This window comes from Nicotiana tabacum, chromosome 12 (assembly GCF_000715075.1).
Source record: "Nicotiana tabacum cultivar K326 chromosome 12, ASM71507v2, whole genome shotgun sequence".
In the NCBI taxonomy this organism is placed as follows: Eukaryota; Viridiplantae; Streptophyta; class Magnoliopsida; order Solanales; family Solanaceae; genus Nicotiana; species Nicotiana tabacum.
This window is the reverse complement of record NC_134091.1, coordinates 42,507,632-42,528,911: the sequence shown is the minus strand read 5'-3', so window position 1 is coordinate 42,528,911 and position 21,280 is coordinate 42,507,632. Positions and strand designations below refer to the sequence as shown.

Sequence of the window (21,280 nt, the reverse complement as noted above, 5' to 3'; positions counted from 1 at the left end):
GATTTAAAAAATGGTTTCATGTCGTGCTTCTTAATTAATATCTAATAATCATTTTATAATTTCTATATCGAAGGTTTAATTTTAAGGTTATTTGCACATAATTCAAATAACCCAAATCATAATTTGACATGGTTCATGTCCGCGCATCGCGCGGGTACTAATACTAATCTTAATTAAGGAGAAGATAAGCACAAGCCAGCCGTTCGAAAAATAAAAGAGAATCTATTATGATCACTCCTTAAATTTATTTCATTATTTGGTAAACTCTTACAAGCCTCTAATCATATACTATGACTGGTAAGAAGCATTTACTTATATGACTCTAATTCTAAATTAATTGGGTTAGTGTACTTCGGATATGTGACAGTTAAACCAAAAAAGTAAAAGAAAATTTGGGCTATATTAATTTTACGAATTGACTACTCTCAAGTTTAAATACATTAATATGAAATGCTATGATAGGGAACATTTTTTATAAAAAGATGCAAGTTTATTGTTCAAATATGAATTACTTATTATAAAGTAACTAAACTTTAAATACTGACTAGGTTTAAACAGTAGTCTTGAAATAGGCTATTTTTGCACTTCGCCAATCGTATGGCCCTTGGGCCCAATACTTCCTAGGTCCATTCAACATGTCTCTCGGGTAAAAAACTAAAAATATCAAAGGCAAACTGTAAACAGATAACGGAACAAGCGGCAATTCAAGTAATCTTAGTACTTGAGCTTCAGAGCTGATGAGCAGCCATGCCAATTTTTCTTCTTCCATGTAAGTCTTTCTCTATACTCAATCCAATTCTGCCCCTCAACACTTCTGTTATTTACAATACTGCCACCAAATTCTCAATTTTTTCCACTCCCCCAAAATACCCACTTGTTAAAACCCCAAAATTTTCCAAGAATTTGTCTTCCCATTGGAATTCTCAAATAAGTTTACATACCCATGTCTCGTTTTGCTCTAAAAATGAAATCTTGGAAGAATTTAGCACTACCCAGTTGGCTAAAGTGCCTGAAATTGAGGAGTCTGAAGAGTTAGAATTGCTTAATAAGCCATACTTAAAGCAGATAAATAATGGGGTTGGTGCAGAAATAGAAGAGGAGCCTAAAAAAGTTAGTAAAGATGAAGTCTTGGAGCCTTTTTACAAGTTATTTAAGCCTAGGGAGGAGTCATTGGAACAAGAAAGTAGTGATACAGAAGATACAGAACAGGAGGAGGAAGAAGTTCATTCAGTTGAAGCAGAAAGTAAGAAGATTAGTGTAGAGTATTACGAACCGAAACCGGGTGATTTGGTGGTAGGTGTTGTGGTTTCAGGCAATGAGAATAAACTTGATGTGAATGTTGGTGCTGACCTTTTGGGTACAATGTTAACTAAGGATGTTTTGCCTTTGTATGACAAAGAGATGGGTTATTTGTTGTGTGATTTGGAGAAGGATGCTGAGGAATTCTTGGTAAGAGGGAAAATGGGAATTGTGAGTTATGATGAGGCAATAGAGTGTGGGGAATCAATGTCAGGGAAGCCTGTTGTGGAGCCTGGGACTGTTCTTTTTGCTGAGGTTCTCGGAAGAACTCTCAGTGGTCGGCCGTTACTGTCGACGAGAAGGCTCTTTAGACGCATTGCTTGGCATCGAGTGAGGCAGGTTCTTTTCTCACTTTCTTTATTTTATAATATGCAAAGTTTGAATTTTCGTCTGTAGGGAACCTGATGTTTTAACTAGTTCAATCAGTCGTCTAAACCTCAATTCCAAACTATTTTGGGTTAGCTTGATGATTTACCTTATCAATGGAGCTGTTAGAAACCTGTCAGAATCTGTACTTCAACTTAAAGCTCAAAATTGGATCACCATCTCCATTCTGAGCACGATTATACTTTCAACTGTATTGATTGGTTGTCTTTTTAGTTATACTGCTGTCTCAAGGAGGCACTGGTCCTATTATTCATTCATGAATTATAAAAAGTCATGTATTATTTTCCAAATTTTTGAGCCTGAGTAACCAATCAGTCAACTTTGTCTCAATTTCAAATTGGCTGAGGTCAATTAAATGAATCTATTGCACTCTATTCAGCTCAATTGCATTCCTATAGTAAATAGAGCGTAAGACTCTATAATGTGCTAATTGCTGCTGGAAAACACTTAAATTTGGCTCTAAACATATGCTATTGATAATATTATTCCTCTTAAGCACATAGATGTCATTGTCATATATTCTTCTAAATTTGGGACCTGAGAATCAGCATATTGTTCCTATTCACCAATCTGTGATGCTTTTCCATTTTAGATTGTGAATTGGGAGAATTTTTTGGGTATGTCATTTGAACATCTTGAATAGCTCTATCATTTACCTGTTTGCATGTTCAAGTTATGCTGATAGATAATATAGCTCTAGGAGAAATGGTTCCAGTTATATTTGGTACAAACAAAGGGATGGTGGAAGACCAGACATTAGGAGGGGCGAGGAGAGAATATGGAAATTGAAGGATGAGTGAGCTCTGAGGGAAAACATAAAAAGACCTACTATTGCTAAGAATGAGTGAGGAAGTTGTGTGTCATGATATACTGGATCAAATTTGATGCTCTTACTTAGTTCTGAGCTATGTTTTTCTTTTCTTTTTTTGAAGTGTTTCTATTCTAGATTTGTTTTATCCTAGAGTTTTTAGCCCAAGAACTTAGCATTTTTTCTACTTTTATGCCACAGATTAAACAACTAAATGAACCTATTGAGGTGGTGATAACGGAGTGGAACACTGGCGGTCTTCTTACCAGAATAGAGGTATCTGGCCACACCTTGCCTCCATCAGTCCAGTGCAGGTCTACTTCTCTGTGTTAAACAGCTTGAATGTGGTTTTGCAGGGCTTACGGGCTTTTCTTCCTAAGGCTGATTTAATGAACAGAGTTAATAGTTATACCGAGCTGAAGGAGAATGTAAGTTGGAACCTTTTAGTGTTCACCGATCGTATATACATTTAATTGACCTCTGTATCTTTGGATTTTATCATACATTTCTTCTGCTGCATTTAAAGCATGCGGCATTATATCACCTCTCAATTTAACTACTTAATTAGAGTGCTCGGAGGCACTAGCTTTCGTAATAGCAAATAACATCACGTTTATTAAGTTGTAACAGTAGATTGTAGATATGTAGGAAGCACTGCAATTGTATCTGTAGTTGGCCACGTTCTTCTAAGTTCAGTGTGCATACCAAATGGTTAGTGGCACAGTGCTGCTTCTTTGGCATCTTTCCCAAAAATATAAAATTGTTATATGACATCCCTTGGGGTGCAGCCCTTCCCCGGACCCTGCGTGAACGCGGGATACCTTGCGCACCGGGCTGCCCTTTTTTATAAAATTGTTATAAAAAAATAAAAATAAAAGGAAAGTGCGAATTTTTGGTGGCCAGAATGTACTCTGCAATATGTAAATATTTCGTGAAATCTCCGCATTCTGCATCTTCTGCTCCATTTGACTTGGATTCCTTTATATTCATGTCTGCTTATTATATCTATTTCTTGTTGTTTCAGGTGGGGCGTCGAATTAATGTGCTTATTACCAGAATAAACGAAGAGACTAATGACTTAATACTTAGTGAGAAGGAAGCTTGGGTTAGTTCTTTTCACCTTTGATACCTTTGTTTCTTGTGCATAATGATCTCATTGTTTTTGTTATTTATGAGATTTATCGCCTTTTTTCCATGCGGGTACCTTGGTTCTGTTTGGTTTTTCAAATTCTATCAAGATTTTCCTCCTCCAATTATTTATTCTTGGAGAACCTCTCTTGATTATTTTGTTTTCTTATTTTATTTCTCGAATCTTGGATTCTACAGCAAATGTTAAATCTGCAAGAGGGGGTCCTTGTGGAAGGAACAGTGAAAAAGCTTTTTCCCTTTGGCGCGCAGATAAGGATTGGTGAAACAAACCGAAGGTAATTTACACTACACTTTCCAAAGAAAGAAGTCGGATTTAGCTGTGATTATTAGTGGCATGTAAAATCAGTGTTGTAAATAGCGCCCGCCTCAGCGCTAATAGCGTGAGGCGATGCGAAGCGGAGGCTTAACGCTGTTTTCATCTGAGGCGTAGCGTTTTCTGAAAAGTGACAGCGAGGCGTGGAGGCGACAGAAGCGTCACTTTTTTAAACTAAAAAAAAATGACAAGAGACTTAAATAAAACATTAGGGTTTCTTCTCTTCAAACCACTTCTTCCTCTTTCAGCAGTCAGCACAACCGCAACTCTTCTTCGAGTTTCAGGTACTGATTTCTCTTCTTTCTTTCTTTTTTCTTCTTTCTTTTTCTTTTTCCGGCAGTAAGCCCTCTCTTTTCCGGCTTCTTTTTCCGGCAGCAAGTCCTCTCCTCTTTCTTCTTTCTTCTTTCTTCTTTCTTATCTTTTTCTTCTTCCGGCAATAAATCTTCTTTGTTCTTCTTCTTTGCAGTAGCAACTGATTTTCGGCATAAATGTTCTTTCTTTCTTTTCTTTCACCTATGTTTTCTCTCTTTTCTACTCGTCTTTCTTCTTCTGTTTCTCTTTTATTCTATTTTTTTTAGTTTTTGTATACAAGTAATTGCATATTAACTTCTCTCTATAATTATAATTACAATTAACTGTTCTTTTCTCTCTTTAATTACAATTAATTTCTCTCTTAAACAATATTCAATGAAATATTTGCTAATATGTTATGATTATTGAATTTTTGGTTATTTATATATGCAAATTTAATATTTTAATTTTTTTGTATTAATTGGTGCTTCACTGCAAAAAGGCGAGCGCTTCGCTTCTCGCTTCTCGCTTCTCGCCTCAGTGAAGCGGGCACTCGTCGCTTTTTGTCGCCTCTCGCTATTCAAAACACTGTGTAAAATTAAGAAACTTAATAATTCTGATCTAGGATAGCTCTGAATTTTGCAGTTGGAGCATTGGTGCAAATTGCAATCAACATTTCTTTTCTCGTTTTTATGCACAAATAGGTAGATGCAATTGATTGTTGTTCAGTATCATCTAGATATTGAATTGTTTCAAGGGAAAAGGCCCAAATACTGCCCCTGTACTATCTGAAATTGCTCAATTTTGCTCTCCATCACGTGTTTGGTTCAATCATACCTTGCAATTAGCAAATCGTCTCGTATTTATTTAACCTTGCCATTAGTGGTAACTCTAGTGTGAAATGGGTGGACTCCATGAGTCCACACGTCCAAATTTTTTGAGGAAAATGTCCAAATTTACCCCTCAATTTTTGAATGTGGTATAGAATTACCCTCAAGTTATAGCTTTTTTGTGATAAATGGAAAAACTGATAACTTTTTCCTAACGGCGGGGTAATACTAGACCAAAAGTTTAACCTACATAAAAGAAAAAAAAAACTAGACCAAAAGTTTGACCGAGGGCAAAGTTGCTCAGTTCCGGATAGTATAGGGGCAAATTTGACCCTTTTCTTTGTTTCGATTAAGGGAGACTATTCTTTCTATCTTATTTGGTAATTTGAGTCTTATATGCTCGTCACACTTTCAATTGATGGAGGCGTGGACTTGGTTCTTAATGATAAACTTGGAAAAACCTAGTAGGAGAATATCTTCGAGGTTTGCTAGGCTTTGTCGTCTCTGAAAGAAATTTTTTTGGATTACCATTTCTTTTATTGCAGATATGTACTTTTATTGGATTTCTTTTATCTATTTCTTAGTGTCTTTACGATGGAAGTTTAGTTGCATGTGCATATGTTTAAGCAGCAGGAGAGGTGAGGAGGTGACAGGGAGTCTAGCTGTACAATTCAATTCAATATCATTTGTGATTGTTGCATGAATTCTTTATGGTATCATTCAGGTGTATTAATTCATGAGATATGTTTAGGGAGTATGAGAGAGGAGATAAAATTTTGAACATTCTTTGGCTAAAGCAAGTCATATTTTCGTTATTCCAGAAAAAGAAAGTATTTTTTTCCCTTCAAATTCTTATAACGCTTTTGCTTTTGAATTCTCAGTGGCTTGCTACACATCTCAAATGTCACCCGAGGCGAGATTACTTCTATCAATAACTTGTTAGCTGTTGATGAGAAGGTGAAAGTTATGGTTGTGAAGTCAATGTTTCCTGACAAAATATCTCTCAGGTATGTTGTAGAGATAATTTGTTTGATTATGCCCTATTCAATGGTAGACATAAATGCACCTACATGCCATAGTGTCTTAAAAATTACCTTGATACCTTTTATATGCATGCGTACTTTGATCGTTTATATTTCGACTTTTTGATATTTTGATATTTCAACTAGTAATATGTTGCCTCCATCTAAAAAATTACTAGTAATATGTTGCCTATAATTTCTGAATCTTCAAAAATATTTTCATCTATCAAATTTATGCATGTCCTATTTAACTTCGAAATGATATACTATGGCAAACAATTTCGGTGAAAGGCGTAAAAGCTAATATCCTTTTACCTTAAGAGGTTAGGTTAGTATATTAGTTATAAATTTTGGAGATCCTAGGATTGCATCTCATTCATCCCACTTGTAGAGACCCCTTTTCCCCCTCCCAAAATAAACCAAGCAATGCGATACAACAACTGTGCCTCAACTCAAGGTAGTTAGGGTCGCTATATGAGGTAGTCAGTATCCATTTTGCTCCATTTGGAATGAAGCAGCACTAGAAGCTATTATAATCACTCTTAGCTAAAAGCAGTGCTCATTACGTTGGTCATTCAACAGCTTTCATTGTGTTATCAACTCCTTTGCCAGGTAATACTCACCTAAATAGTGTTAAAACGTGTGACTGAAATTTGCAAGTGGGGTAAAAACTTGGGGTTATAGTTCTCATGTCTATTAGATTTGAGTATGGTAATCAATGTGGGCAGCCAGTTCAAGTCAGACAAATTAAGAATGTCACTCAAGCTCCGGTTTTGTCCCATTGCTACTTCTTCAATTGCTGCAAAGATGATTTGGAATTATTTTTTCACGATTTTGATGGTCCAAATTGTCATTTTATGGACTAAAACAAGCACTCAAATAATGGCATGCAAAATTTGACCATAATAATATGGTCAAATGATTTTAAGATTAATGAATGTGACAAATATGTGTACATTAAAAAAGCTCCAAATCACATAGTCATTATTTGCTTGTGACCAGGAGGTCACGGGTTTGAGCCGTGGAAACAGCCTCTTGTAGAAATGCAGGGTAAGGTTGCGTACAATAGATCCTTGTGGTCTGGCCTTTCCTCGGATCCCGCGCATAGCGGGAGCTTAGTGCACTGGGCTGCCCTTTTTTTTTTAATAATGTTAGTGCGGGATATTTCCAAATGAGGCAAGATTTTCTAGGTATTATGTTAGTTATGGCTGGAAATTTGAGCCAACTTTTCCGCTTCAAGTGAATGGAACATGAAACTTAAATCTTGTGTGCTTTAACTTTCATGTTTATTTTATATTCGTTTTTCCATTAGTTAAGATGGTATGAGTGAAGAACAAGAGAGAATGGATGGGAATTGTGTCTTGTATGGAGTAAATAACACTTCAGAATGAGAGCTCCTTATATAGGAATTTATGCCGCATATAATGTGGTAAATAGTTATTTACTACTCTTAATGTGGTAAGGGAATATTCTACTACTAAATATAGAATTTTCGACTAAATATTACAATATGTGATTCAAGAAATATGGTCAATATTGTCTTTATCAAAAAAGAGATAGGGTCAATAATCAATATTGTACCAAGGGTAACTTTTTATTTTTTATTTTTTAAATAAGGACCAATGTCAGTTCTTTCACATACAACTACCATTTTTTGGGAATGTAAGGCAATAGAGTCCTTAATGGGATCTAAACTTGCCACCGTACCGATGCCCGCACTCCTACTAGGGGTTTCACTCTTGCAGCGTGTTTGAAAGGGCTAAGCCCGAAGTGTGAGTTAACCATTTAGCTACTCCACTTGAGCAGACATAAATCTGTAGCTTAAAGCATAACAAAAACTTCTGCTTATGTTGCTTTGGTTAAATGAATGTTTGTTCCCTAGTCTCTAGTACAAGCAGTGTTATGCCATGACCTGGTGAGCCCTTAAACATGTTATCTACTGCTGTATATATTTACTATATCAGACCCAGCTCAACTGTCACAAAGGATGTCTTGTTACATAGCACTAGTACTTGACATAATTTCTTATCAAGCTTTAATCTGGTTTTGTTTTGGGGTGCTTGGACAAGACAATCTAGAAAATAATCCATCTCACTTGGGTATGTAATGTATTACTTTTGTTTGCTGGAAGCCCACGGCTTTATGGCATGTTCCTTTTTTTCATAAGTCTTTTTAAGGGCTTTACGACATGTTATCTTCTTAGTTTGATTTTTCGATTCCTTGTTCTCGTGTACATCTCCTCGTTGGAGCCCTGTCCTATTCAGCATGTTGCTAACAAGAAATCAGGCAAAGATATTTTTTAAGTGGTGCGATGCAAAGGCTCCTACCAATGGATTTATTAAGATATTCACTACATTCCTGCATATGCTCAATTTGCTCCTTGCTTTCCAGTTTCCACAATTAAGTTTCTGAATTTAAACGAGATCAAATAATTGTCATGTTGATCTCCTGGAACAGGCAAATAGTTGCCAATCTGATATCCTCTCATTTTTGTCATTTTGTCAAATGCAGTATTGCTGAACTTGAAAGCGAGCCAGGATTATTTTTAAAGGACAAGGAGGTGTGTCTCTCTTAAGTATTTCAGATCTCATAGCTGGTTTCAGTCGGTCATTCTTGCTTTTTTCCCTTTTATGGTGTTATTCTTTGCTGCAGAAAGTATTCGCTGAAGCAAAAGAGATGGCGAAGAAGTACAGACAGAACCTACGAACTGTTTCAGCAACAAGAAAACCAGAACCCCTTCCAACCGATAGACTACCTTTCGAAGATGAAGAAAGTCTGTATGCTAATTGGAATTGGTTCAAGTTTGAGAGGGATACCGTATAAATGGCATATCCCAACATTAAATATGTAATGAACTGTATATCCTTCGGTACGTCTTTAGGTCTTTAGATAGCATCCATGATAAATGTACCATACTTCAAACCCCAGTTATATTCTTTACTGAACTGAGTAATAAGTTCCATTGTTATTGAACTTTCCTTTAAGAACACCCTTTGAAGTTTCACATCCCTTTTGGCAATATCTTGTTTCCGCAATTGGACTAATTGAGTACAAGATTCCGAGGCATTTGCACAAATGGCCTTTTTTGAGGTCACTATTTCACTGCTACCCCTTAGTTCGGGGGTTGAATTTGTCAGTCCGATTACTTTTAAAGGCAAAATTTAGCGCTCTGGATTAACGGGCCAGAGTTTAAATTGTAGCTTCAGAAAGGCCAAAGATAGAAATGACACCAGGTAGCCACTCTAAAGGACTATTATTTAGGAATTAGGCAATGTGTCCTGAATTTTAGTTTTTCCGTTTAATTTTTGTGTCCTGAAATTAAGATTTTTAGTTCAAATTATCGGGATAAAATAAGTACTGGTTAATCTTTTAGAGCCTTAAGAATGGTTGTTTGTGTACTTACCCCCAAAGTTTCCATAGATTCTACCTTGGGCCTTCAACCAGTTGGCTCATACAATTCATTTCCCCCAATATGCATTTGAAGCCTAATTTGTAACTTGTGGTTTTCTCTTCCAGATCTTTAATAGAAGCATAGGGAATGTCAAAACTAACCAATTCAAAAAAGGAATTTCTGGAATAATAATAATAATAATAATAATAATAATAATAATAATAATAATAATAATAATAATAATAATAATAATAATAATAATAATAATAATAATAGTAGTAATAGTAGTAGTAGTAGTAGTATGGGATCTTGAGGTATCTCATTATTAGCTTTGTTTATTACAATCTTTTCTTTGTTTTGCAAGCAAATGCTTTCAACTCCATAAAGCCTGGAGCCTGAAGGAGGATACAGATAGCATCTGTAATTAATGGCCACTCCCTACTATCACTTTAGTTTTACTTCATGTCAAACATGACCAAACAAATGTAATTCACAGCTAGCTTGCAAAAAAGTCATAATATTTTCTTGGCTCAATGCAGATTCCCATAAAAGATGCCTCCTTCATTTAAGTGAACCCTTTTTCTTGTCTATTTGATTGATAAATTCCTAAGGAAGAACTTTTAAAAAAATGTAATTAAGAAAGAAAAAAAAAAGAATACAGTTTATAGACCTCATAATCCTAGTATAAACTATTTTTTTGCAAATCTTGAGGTTAGGGCTAAAATTATATAGCTATTTGTCCTTTTCATGTCTGCTTAAATGATTTTGTCTCTGTACTTTATCCAACTTTGTTTAGAAAATTAATTATAATTATGATAGAATCCAAGTGTAATGAATTGGGTCAGTACTCAGTAGTGTACCTATTTCCCTAATCTAATTAGGTTTGGGGCTCCATGAATTTAATCCAGAATTAAATATAGGACAAGGGTGTCCTAAAGTCAGTGCAGAATGGAACACTATATAGTATAATTGTTATTCCATTATGGACTTACTAATAATGATAGACTAGTCTTTGTTTTGGCTGCTAGAAATTGGGTTTGCCACTACTGCTTCTTTTTCTCTCAATTTGTTGCAGACAATTGACTTCCTTTTTCTTTTACTGAGTTTCCGTCTCATGATATAACAGCACAAAAGAATGTTAATGCTATCAATGTATTTAATTTGCTATAGCAAGTTATATTGTCTTACTCTTTAGTGGGTTATCCACTTATTATGGACGATTTCTGTAGTTATTTTAAATTTCATATAAATTGTGAGCGTATAGAAGTTAAAATTCCCCCTATAACTTCAAGAGTAAAGACAAAAACTATTTTCCTTTTTCCAGAAAGAATTGCTCTCTTCTTTAAAAAAGAATTAATCCATTTCCAGTCCAGTTTTAAAGACATATGAAAAATGTATTTACTTAAAAACTACTATAATGAACTTCCTGCTAATTAACAATATAGAAAGATACCTATTTCCGGTTAATAAGCCTAAAAGTTGAGCATCTTTGAATTAACTAGAAGTCTAGAACAATAGATTGCCTAAGGTATGGAGAAAAGTTGTTTTTGCAAGGGGTACTGGGTAGTGGGGAGGCTTGAGGTTTAAATGAGAATTGTATATACACCATATGTATTTGTATGTCAAGTTATTAAAAGTGTAGAAAAGAGTGAGACACCAAAAATATGTTTAGGACAAAATCAAGAAACAAGCAGTGGGGGGTATGTTAATTGGTGTTGCTTGAACCCATACTATCCGAGTTTTGTAGCCTTCTAAGGGAACTTGCTGGACCCCTTTAAGACCCCCACCCCCAACGTAACCAAAAATTAAAATAAAGAAAAGTAAAATGACCATATTATTTAGAATCACATTTGGCATAAGGTGCAAGTAATATATAGAGAAGATAAAATAATATAATATCGCTTGAGATAATATGGTCATACCTTACAGCAACCTCCAAATATAGGTATGAAGCCATGATAAAAGTAGTAAAAGAGAGCGAATAAACATACAATCACATGAAAAGAAGCTATCTAGCTGGAAAGACCTATAGTCTCTTGAATCCGTGCAAATCCAACAAAAAAATATGACATAATGGAAGAAAAAACTATATTAATGATACCAATTAGTTGAGATGAAGGAATAGTCACACTAGTATGTTTATTTAAGGTCCAATATTTCTTAGGGGTGCAAGATAATTTTTTTGGTAATATTGTTGAGACAAACTTAAATGGAGCAACATGAATAATGAGGATTCACTGCAATTTGATTTAAATCGAGGCATAATTATTATTGTATTAGAAATATCATGCATCTAGCAATTTTAGATTGTTTTTGTTTTATTTTGTTAGATTGACTTTAGGTTTACGTTGCTATCCGAATTATGGATACCATAATGAATGTATAGAAACAACATCATTTAATTTGATGATACTATATTTTAGATACAGGATACTATACGTCAACCTTAAGAAATGCAATAATCTCTGCAAATTCATTTATAAGAATTTTTCCAACACCGTTCATAATTTGTTGACATTCTTTAGTTATATTTTGACTTTTCGATTGAGTTTAATCGACTAGACTTAGCTAGAGCCACCTAATGGATATCATGTGACTAGAAACTTTCTTAAATAATAAGATATTATGTGAAGAACTTTTATGTCTTCATTCACACTTGAGCTTTAACCCTTTCCTATTGAGCTTAATTGTTCAATTTTTCGAGTTTATTATTTAAATGGCCATTCAAACTATGAAAATACAATTTACTTTTTCTTTGTAACAATAAATTCATCCAACTTAACTCAACTTTCACAAAAGATTATTTTAATCGGAAAATTAACTCAATAAACTTTCAAATTTCTCAAATGATCCTCCAAATTATATGAATTTTTACAAATTCTTTCTTTGTTTGTTAAATAATTCTGTGTCAATTCAACAATATTTGCTTGATAAATATTTTCTTTCACTAAATAACATTTCTATTTTTCACCATGTAAAATGTTCCTCTATTTTGCTAAAGTTTGGGAATTGGAATTTGGGAGAGGAAAGGAGGTTGTGGATCGACTAATTTTCGCCCATTAATATAGTACCATGAGACGTAAAACTATAAGTAATTAATTGTAATTCATGCAAGACTATCACTTTCTTTTGAAAACATTTATTATGTACCTTAGCTATAAAAAGTCAATTTTACACAATAGTTTCTGAAGATAAGAAAATTTTGGATATCGTTTTCAAGATTCTATCAAGTATCAAGAAGTGTTTATTATGCATAATTTACTTATAATATACATTTAATGACCAAATTATGGGTCTCATATTTAAAATGTGTCCTATACGTTCGAGTTCGAGCAACACAATTTAGCACAAGAGCATTCAAAATGACGTAGCTACCTTGCTTCAAATGGTAAGATCAGAAATTAATGTAAACCTTGAAACTTCCTTAGTGCGGTAAATTTTAAGATTAGGTCATATGCTGCTATATCACAGTGTCACTGTAATGACAAGGGCAAATTACCGTATCGTGTTTCTTTGAACTCAATACTTTTAATAAGAATATACTCAATACTTTTAATAAGAATATAGATTTATGCATAAAAATTTATTAAAATTATAACAAATAATATATGAACTCAAAATTTTTAAAATACAATGATTCAATGTTATAATTCTTAAAAGTTGATCCATCCGCTTCTAATTGTAATAATTGAAACAAACACTAAACTCTACAACCTAAAAGCTTAAACCTATACGAAATTACGAACATTAAGTTTTATCCCAGTTTTCAAAATGTCCCCAGTCTTCAAAAGCTACGTATAAATTAAACAGTATGTTCAACCTTAATGAGTAAAACTGTAAAGAAAAATAAAACCCTAGTGTGGCTGAACAGTGAAATACACAGCCAACACAGTAAAAAATAAAACCCTAATCGTTACTTGTGCCTTAATATATTCTAATAAAACCCTTCTCTCTCTCTCTCTCATGTGACTACATTTTTCTTTAAGCCCTACTCCCAAAACGCACCCACTACGCCTTTCTCGATAACAAAATCACCCTCATCTTTTACTACAGATAATTTCACCATATAGCAGTAAAAAGAATAAAAATTACTAAACTTACTATCCCGTTTTCAACTTTACCATTTAAGAAAAGGAAACAAAGTCGATGCTGTAATTAAATTTCCTCTAAGTGCACGCCCTCCGCTTAAATCATCGTCATTATATTAATATTTGAATATTAATTTCACGTTGGAGGACATATTGTTTATGTAAGAAAGGTTAGTATAATAGTACTACATTTTTCAGAAAATAGACTTTGAATTTATTGCTTAATTAATAGGAATTCCCTCTCTTTTACCTTTCACAATCTCCTAAGCTAGTTGCCTCACTCATATCATACTCCATCAAAGTTTCTCATCTTCCCTAGGCACTCTTGCAACCTAACTATACTACGTATTATAAAAGTTTTAGAGCCGAAAGCCACCTAGAAAATGTATTTGGGTGTAATTGAGTGTAATTACATAATTTTTGGTATGTTTGTCTGACCAAGTAATTACTTGATCAGCATGAAATTGAGTGTAATTAGATGTGTAATTACACTCTCCAATTCTCAAGGGGAGGTGAGAATTAATGGTAATTACATTGTATAATTACAAAGTTATTTTTAAATTTCTTTTCTTTTTGTTTTTATTTTAATTTATTTTCTTTAAAACTTTTTATTTCATTATTTTATTTTTTTAATTTTTAAATATATATTTCTTTGTACATTATTTATCTTTTATTTCTCTACCTTTACTTCTTGTGATTTCATGTAATTGTTCGTATATTTTATTTCTTATTTGTTTTATTTTTTTCATTTAGCGTAACTGCGTTATTATTCTAGTTTTTGAAACTACACCTCCTAATATTAGAAATAATGAGTCATTAAAAAACTTAGCATATAATGAGTTATGCCATTAAAGTAGAATTTCGTTATACGAGGTTATATACTTATTATGTTTCCTAATCTTAAATAGTATTAGAACTTATTTTTATTATGTTGGAATTTGACATATATTAAACTATTTTTTATTTTTCGAATTTTGAAATTGTGTTATATTTATGGTTCCAATTTACTTGTTTTAACAATATTGTCTTGTTATTTCACATTGCATGTAGTTCATTTTTTAGTTAGAATTGATAGATTAGTTTTGTCAAATATTTGAATAATGTTATGACATTATATTTATAAATATTAATTTATTTTATCAAACATGCATTCCATGATGTTCTTACAAGACGTATGTTTTTAGTTTCTATAATTAATTAAACTACATATTATTAATTTGGAAAATATTTATATTAATTATTTTTACAATATTAGTTATAAATATATGATTACTAATTAATGTATATTCAAGAAAAATTATGGATCTTAAATACCAAATATAATATCATTTATACTTATAAAAAAATTATTTATAGGCATATATTTATTATATTAACTTTTAAATTTTGATAATTACTTCATTTAAAATTTAATCTAACTGTGTAATTACACTTGTGCAACCAAACAATACGCTTGTAATTACACTGTAATTACGTTATGACAAACAAACAAGTCATCGTAATTACTATATTGTGTAATTACTAGGCTGTGTAATTACTACCCTAGTAATTACACCAATCCAATTACCAGGTGACTTTCCAAATAGACCCTTAGTAAAATTTAATGGAACTTTCTTGAAGAAGAATCCTTGATGTATTTCATAATTAAATCATTTTTTGCCTATGAAGGATTAGAGTCTTGATACAATGATAAGAATTATCATCGTGTGCTCAAAAGATAAGCTGTTAAAATTTTGCGAATAACTTCTTAGTACATCAGTATGTAAAGTAAAACAATATACAATTAACTCTCTTGTCCTTCCTTTCCTCAAATTCATGTATAGTGGGAGCTCAATTTGCAACGAGCTGTTAAATGATAAAAGTTAGAAATTAAACCATACATATGGGTTATAAGAATATTTTGTTAGATGGTTTTGGCTTGGATTATTGTACCTGATATAAGTAGTTTTTTCAATTAAATCAGTTTTCTTAATCAAAATTCAAAATCAATGTTTGGTAACTGTAAAAATGTAAATTTTTCAAAACAGACTAGCTTTTATTTCAATAATCTGATTAGTTAAATCAATTCTTTATAATTACTTTATAAAATAATTAGCATAGTTCTATATATATACACACCAAACCAAACAAGTATCTGGAAAAGAAAAGAAAGGCAAAAGAAATCTCGAGAGCTAGGGTATAACGTCGCAAAACTTTGGTTATTAATGTGGTAAAATTTTAGTTATTACCTTATTCAACAAAATTGGACATATACCACTTTTAAAGGGGGTTTCAAGAAGCACCAAAAGAGAGAAACAGGTCGATAATAATATCCCTACAGGCTACAGCCAATGATGAGATTAATTAAGCAAATATTAATACGCCTCTAAATGGCACTTTTGGGTCTTAAACTGCCCCCTTTCTCTAGGACTTACCCTTTAAAAGAATGACATACTTAATTATTATCTGTACAATTTGGAATTTAGTCCAAAACCAAAAAGAAATAAATAAGTACGAGTATATTGTATTCATAAATTAGTGTGGCGCTACAATCACTTTGTTCAATAAAAACTTATAAAATAAACTCTTTACTATTTAAATGTATAGCTCCATTTCTTTGCTCTTTAGTTTCTCAAGAACTGACTCACTATAGGAAAGAACAGCACACACTCTCAACTCAATCTCCTCCGCCACCAGCCACCACCACTACCAACCACCGCCATCAACCACCACTTATCGCCGTCATGAAACACCAAGAAAATGCAAAAATGCCAAAAGCTTATGTTTCATGCTAGTGACCATCTTCACCACCACCATTAGTAGCAGCTTCTTAGCACCACCGTGCAGGGCGGAGCAAGGAGGAGGAGCTCATTATCTCCGGTAAGGAAGCTCAGAAAATAACTTTAATAAGTAGCAGTTTTATTAGTATATATGTTCCATAAAAAAAAGCTAAACAAGAACTTTAAGTTTCACATGCATGGTAAATTTATCAAACAAGAGTTAGTGTGAGTTTGAAGCAAACCTCCATCAGCAAACAACAACCTCTTTAACCTTTCACATGCATGTTGTCTCCTAGAGTAAACTTTCAAACACCATTCTACTAGAACCCCATTTCTTGTTTTTCACTGTTTTCTCTATTTCCAAAAAGCTCAATAATGGAGAAGAAAAGCCACCATTTTCTCACCTCTTCTTCTTCAGCAACTTCCACTTCATGTTATTTCTTGTTTTTCTTGTTCTTTTGTGTAAGTTTGAGTCCAAAAACAGTAGTTTTAGTTAGCTCTGTTTCTTCTGATGGACAAGCACTGCTTTCTCTTCTTAAAGCAGCTGACCCTTATACAAAATCATCTTCTTCTGTACTTTCTTCTTGGAATCCTTTAAGTTCAACTCCATGTTCTTGGCAAGGGATTACTTGTTCTCCTCAAGAAAGAGTTATTTCACTTTCTATTCCAAATACATTCCTTAATCTCTCGTATTTACCCTCTGAACTCTCTTCCCTTTCTTCTTTGCAGCTTCTCAATCTTTCTTCTACTAATATCTCTGGCACTATTCCTCCATCTTTTGGTTCTTTCTCTCATCTTAGGCTTTTAGACCTTTCTTCTAATTCTATTTATGGGTCTATTCCCTCAGAACTTGGTGGGCTTACTTTACTTCAGTTCTTGTTCTTGAATTCAAATAGATTGACTGGTAAGATCCCACCTCAGCTTGTTAATCTTTCTTCACTAGAAATCCTTTGTCTTCAAGATAATCTCCTCAATGGTTCAATTCCATCACAGTTAGGGTCCTTGTTGTCACTTCAGCAGTTTAGGATTGGGGGAAATCCATATTTGACTGGTGAAATTCCTGCACAATTGGGCCTGCTCACCAATCTTACAATGTTTGGTGCCGCGGCCACCGGTCTTTCTGGTGTTATTCCACCCACATTTGGGAACTTAATCAATCTTCAAACACTGGCAATTTATGATACTGAGGTATTTGGTTCCATACCGCCTGAACTTGGGATGATTTCAGAGCTTAGGTACTTGTATCTGCATATGAATAAGCTCACTGGTTCAATCCCTCCTCAGTTGGGTAAGTTACAAAAGCTAACTAGCTTGCTTTTATGGGGAAATTCATTAACTGGACCTATCCCGGCTGAGGTTTCGAATTGTTCATCCCTTGTGATTCTTGATTTTTCTGCAAATGAGTTGTCCGGTGAAATTCCCGGTGACTTGGGGAAGCTATCGGTTCTTGAACAACTTCATTTGTCTGATAATGCATTTACTGGTTCTATACCATGGCAGTTAAGTAACTGCACTAGCCTAACAGCTCTTCAGCTAGATAAGAACCAACTATCGGGGCAAATTCCGTGGCAAGTTGGTAAGTTAAAGTACTTGCAGAGTTTTTTCTTGTGGGGAAATTCGGTTTCAGGAACCATTCCAGCTGCTTTTGGAAACTGTACTGAGCTCTATGCGCTCGATCTTTCGAGGAACAAGCTCACTGGATCGATCCCTGAGGAGATATTTGATTTGAAGCAGCTGAGTAAATTGTTGCTTCTTGGGAATTCGTTAACGGGAAGATTGCCTCGGAGTGTTGCGAGATGCCAGTCTCTGGTGAGGTTGAGGCTCGGCGAGAATCAGCTTTCAGGAACAATTCCTAAGGAGATCGGTCAATTGCAGAACCTCGTGTTTCTTGATTTGTACATGAACCATTTCTCTGGTGGCTTGCCTTCTGAAATTGCCAACATTACGGTTCTTGAGCTGTTGGATGTTCACAACAATTACCTAACCGGGGAAATACCAAACGTGATGGGAGAGCTTGTGAATTTAGAGCAGCTTGATCTGAGCAGGAACAGCTTCACTGGTGAGATTCCTTCAAGTTTTGGCAATCTCAGTTACTTGAACAAACTTATTCTCAGCAACAATCTGCTTACTAGTTCAATTCCTAAGTCTTTTAAGAACTTGCAGAAGTTAACTCTACTTGATTTGAGCTCGAATAGTTTTTCTGGTGAGATTCCATCTGAGCTTGGTTATGTCACAAGCTTAACAATCAGTTTGGATTTGAGCTCGAATCGTTTTACTGGTGAACTTCCTGAAACATTGTCCGGTTTGACACAGTTGCAATCTCTTGATATTTCTCATAATTTGTTGAGTGGAAGGATCACAATTCTTAGCTTCCTGACCAGCCTTACTTCCCTGAATGTTTCGTACAACAATTTCTCGGGGCCTATTCCTGTCACACCGTTCTTTAGAACTCTCAATTCATATTCTTTTCTGGAGAATTCAAAGCTGTGTCAATCTATTGATGGTTCTACTTGTTCTTCACATATAATGGGAAAGAACGGGTTGAAGTCAGCGAAAACCATAGCCTTGGTTGCGGTAATTCTGACTTCTGTAGCGATAGCAGTTGTGGCTACATGGATTATTGTGACGCGAAACCACATATATGTGTTTCAGAAGTCTCAAGGCATGTCAGTCTCCTCTGTCGGAGCAGAAGACTTTTCCTACCCGTGGACTTTCATCCCCTTTCAAAAGTTCAATTTTACCATCGACAACATCTTGGATTGCTTGAAAGATGAAAACATTATCGGGAAAGGCTGTTCAGGTGTTGTTTATAAAGCAGAAATGCCTAATGGCGACGTGATTGCAGTGAAGAAACTTTGGAAAACAAAGAAAGATGAGGAGCCAGTAGATTCTTTTGCCGGAGAAATTCAAATTCTCGGACATATTAGGCATCGGAACATAGTGAAGTTATTGGGATATTGTTCAAACAGGAGCGTTAAGCTTCTTCTGTACAACTACATTTCAAATGGCAATCTTCACCAGCTCTTGCAAAGTAACAGAAACTTGGACTGGGAAATTAGGTATAAAATTGCAGTTGGATCAGCTCAAGGCCTTGCTTACCTGCACCATGACTGTGTTCCGGCCATTCTTCATAGAGATGTCAAGTGCAATAATATACTGCTCGACTCCAAGTTCGATGCTTATATAGCAGATTTTGGACTCGCAAAGCTAATGAATTCGCCAAACTATCACCACGCTATGTCCAGCGTAGCAGGCTCTTATGGATATATTGCTCCAGGTACATAACTTTTCATCTTCTGCTTCTCATCATAAACGTTGAAATATATTTACCGGCCAGTCCATCAAAGTTACTTAACAAACACGTTGCACTTTGCATGTTGTAAATATATCATGATAATTTTCAAATGGCAAAATATATCATGATAATTTTCAAATGTTTGATTTACGAGTCATAGTTCGTCGAGTGTGACACAAATGCCTGTTGACTTTGCAGAATATGGATACACGCTGAATATAACAGAAAAGAGCGATGTCTATAGTTATGGAGTGGTTCTGCTGGAAATACTTAGTGGGCGTAGTGCTGTTGATTCTCAAATAGGTGATGGACTACACATCGTCGAGTGGGTAAAGAAGAAAATGGGAAGCTTTGAACCAGCTGTTACAGTTCTTGATGCTAAGCTACAAGGTTTACCGGATCAAATGGTGCAAGAAATGCTGCAAACGCTTGGAATAGCGATGTTCTGTGTGAACTCATCGCCGGCTGAAAGACCAACAATGAAAGAAGTGGTGGCACTTCTTATGGAAGTGAAGAGTTCACCTGAAGAGTTTGGGAAAACTTCTCAGCCTCTAATAAAACAGTCCTCAACTCAAAGTTGACTATTTTTGTTTTGTTTTTGCTTTTATCTTTGACTAAGAGGAGTAGGAATTAATTTTCTTTCATTCCCAAGATAAGAGTAAGTCAACCTATTGTTGGAAGGAGAGGAAAGCTCTTGTTCCTAGTATTGGATAATGTCTTGGGATTCTATGTACAGATTTCAGAAACACTGGTCTAGTTCATTTGCTGCTTCATTTCTTCCTATCCATTTTTATGCTGAGATTTTACTTTTTAGCTTAAGCTGATTAAAGTTGCATCATATGTGATTTTAATCCACCATAGATAAGAGGAATATTTAAAAAAAAAAAACTACACAAAACAAAAGGCAGAGAAACTCTGAAAACCAAAGATCACTGTTCATGTAATGACAGTAATTGTCAGCTTTTCAAACATAACTGGTACAATTCAAGTTTTTAAGTTACAGGGAAGATTTTAAAGTTGTGGTCTTGTGCATGCCCATTACTGCTAGAATTATATTGCTAATGTCCTCTTTATCTTCAAGAACAGCAGTGAGCAGTTAGCTGAAAAGTTAGGAACAAAAGATGGATAGAGTAATGTATGCGTTAGACGCATGTTATTTTTCCTCAGACAAAAATTTTGTATTAAGTGGCGAGCATAAAGGGGTGGACCAATTATTCAACAAGTTTCGTACTGTGCACCAATGGCAGGAGACTTCTCGGTAATCAAATGGGCCGAGGAAGGAAATATAAGGCTATATATAGATATATTTTTGGGTGGTTTGTCCCTCTACTTGATAATTCTTCTTTTCTTTTGGGGAAGTTGATAAAAAGATAATGCATACTTCATTTTTTCTCTCTCAAGATTTATATGATACAATAAAAAAATCTTTCTGAAAGCAGCCATGGGCACCTTAGCTCACCCATTGAGCACTTCATAATTTGGACACATACTAAACTGTCTGAAAGTTTGCCAATATAGAGACAAAAGAGCAAAGGGGAACACAAATGCCATGTTCTGTGAAGGAAAAAGTGGAGGGAGCATTTAGACAACTCCCACTATTTGACCTTAAAGTTTCAATACAAACTCACTAACTTTTCCAATGCTATAT

General features: G+C 34.4%; 2 protein-coding genes across 2 annotated transcripts; both read left to right on the top strand.

Annotated features, from left to right (window-relative positions):
• The first annotated feature begins 666 nt into the window (after positions 1–666).
• Positions 667–9,103, top strand: LOC107768976 (protein PIGMENT DEFECTIVE 338, chloroplastic). The gene is made up of 8 exons (XM_016588153.2): positions 667–1,638; positions 2,696–2,770; positions 2,851–2,922; positions 3,519–3,599; positions 3,821–3,918; positions 5,959–6,084; positions 8,611–8,659; positions 8,752–9,103. Exons 1-8 carry the CDS (start codon positions 748–750, stop codon positions 8,920–8,922), a joined length of 1,563 nt encoding a protein of 520 aa, XP_016443639.1. The 5' UTR covers positions 667–747; the 3' UTR covers positions 8,923–9,103.
• A 7,057-nt stretch (positions 9,104–16,160) lies between these two features.
• LOC107768978 (uncharacterized) lies at positions 16,161–20,413 on the top strand. Its single transcript, XM_016588154.2, has 2 exons — positions 16,161–19,614; positions 19,831–20,413. Exons 1-2 carry the CDS (start codon positions 16,713–16,715, stop codon positions 20,211–20,213), a joined length of 3,285 nt encoding a protein of 1,094 aa, XP_016443640.1. The 5' UTR covers positions 16,161–16,712; the 3' UTR covers positions 20,214–20,413.
• Positions 20,414–21,280: the final 867 nt, after the last annotated feature.

Excerpts from the sequence above, each read along its gene's own strand:
- LOC107768976 (XM_016588153.2), top strand. The coding sequence starts at position 748 with ATGCCAATTTTTCTTCTTCCATGTAAGTCTTTCTCTATACTCAATCCA. Across the intron at positions 2,771-2,850 it reads GTCTTCTTACCAGAATAGAG|GGCTTACGGGCTTTTCTTCC; the intron begins GTATCTGGCCAC and ends GTGGTTTTGCAG. Across the intron at positions 3,600-3,820 it reads TTAGTGAGAAGGAAGCTTGG|CAAATGTTAAATCTGCAAGA; the intron begins GTTAGTTCTTTT and ends TGGATTCTACAG.
- LOC107768978 (XM_016588154.2), top strand. The coding sequence starts at position 16,713 with ATGGAGAAGAAAAGCCACCATTTTCTCACCTCTTCTTCTTCAGCAACT. Across the intron at positions 19,615-19,830 it reads TTATGGATATATTGCTCCAG|AATATGGATACACGCTGAAT; the intron begins GTACATAACTTT and ends TTGACTTTGCAG.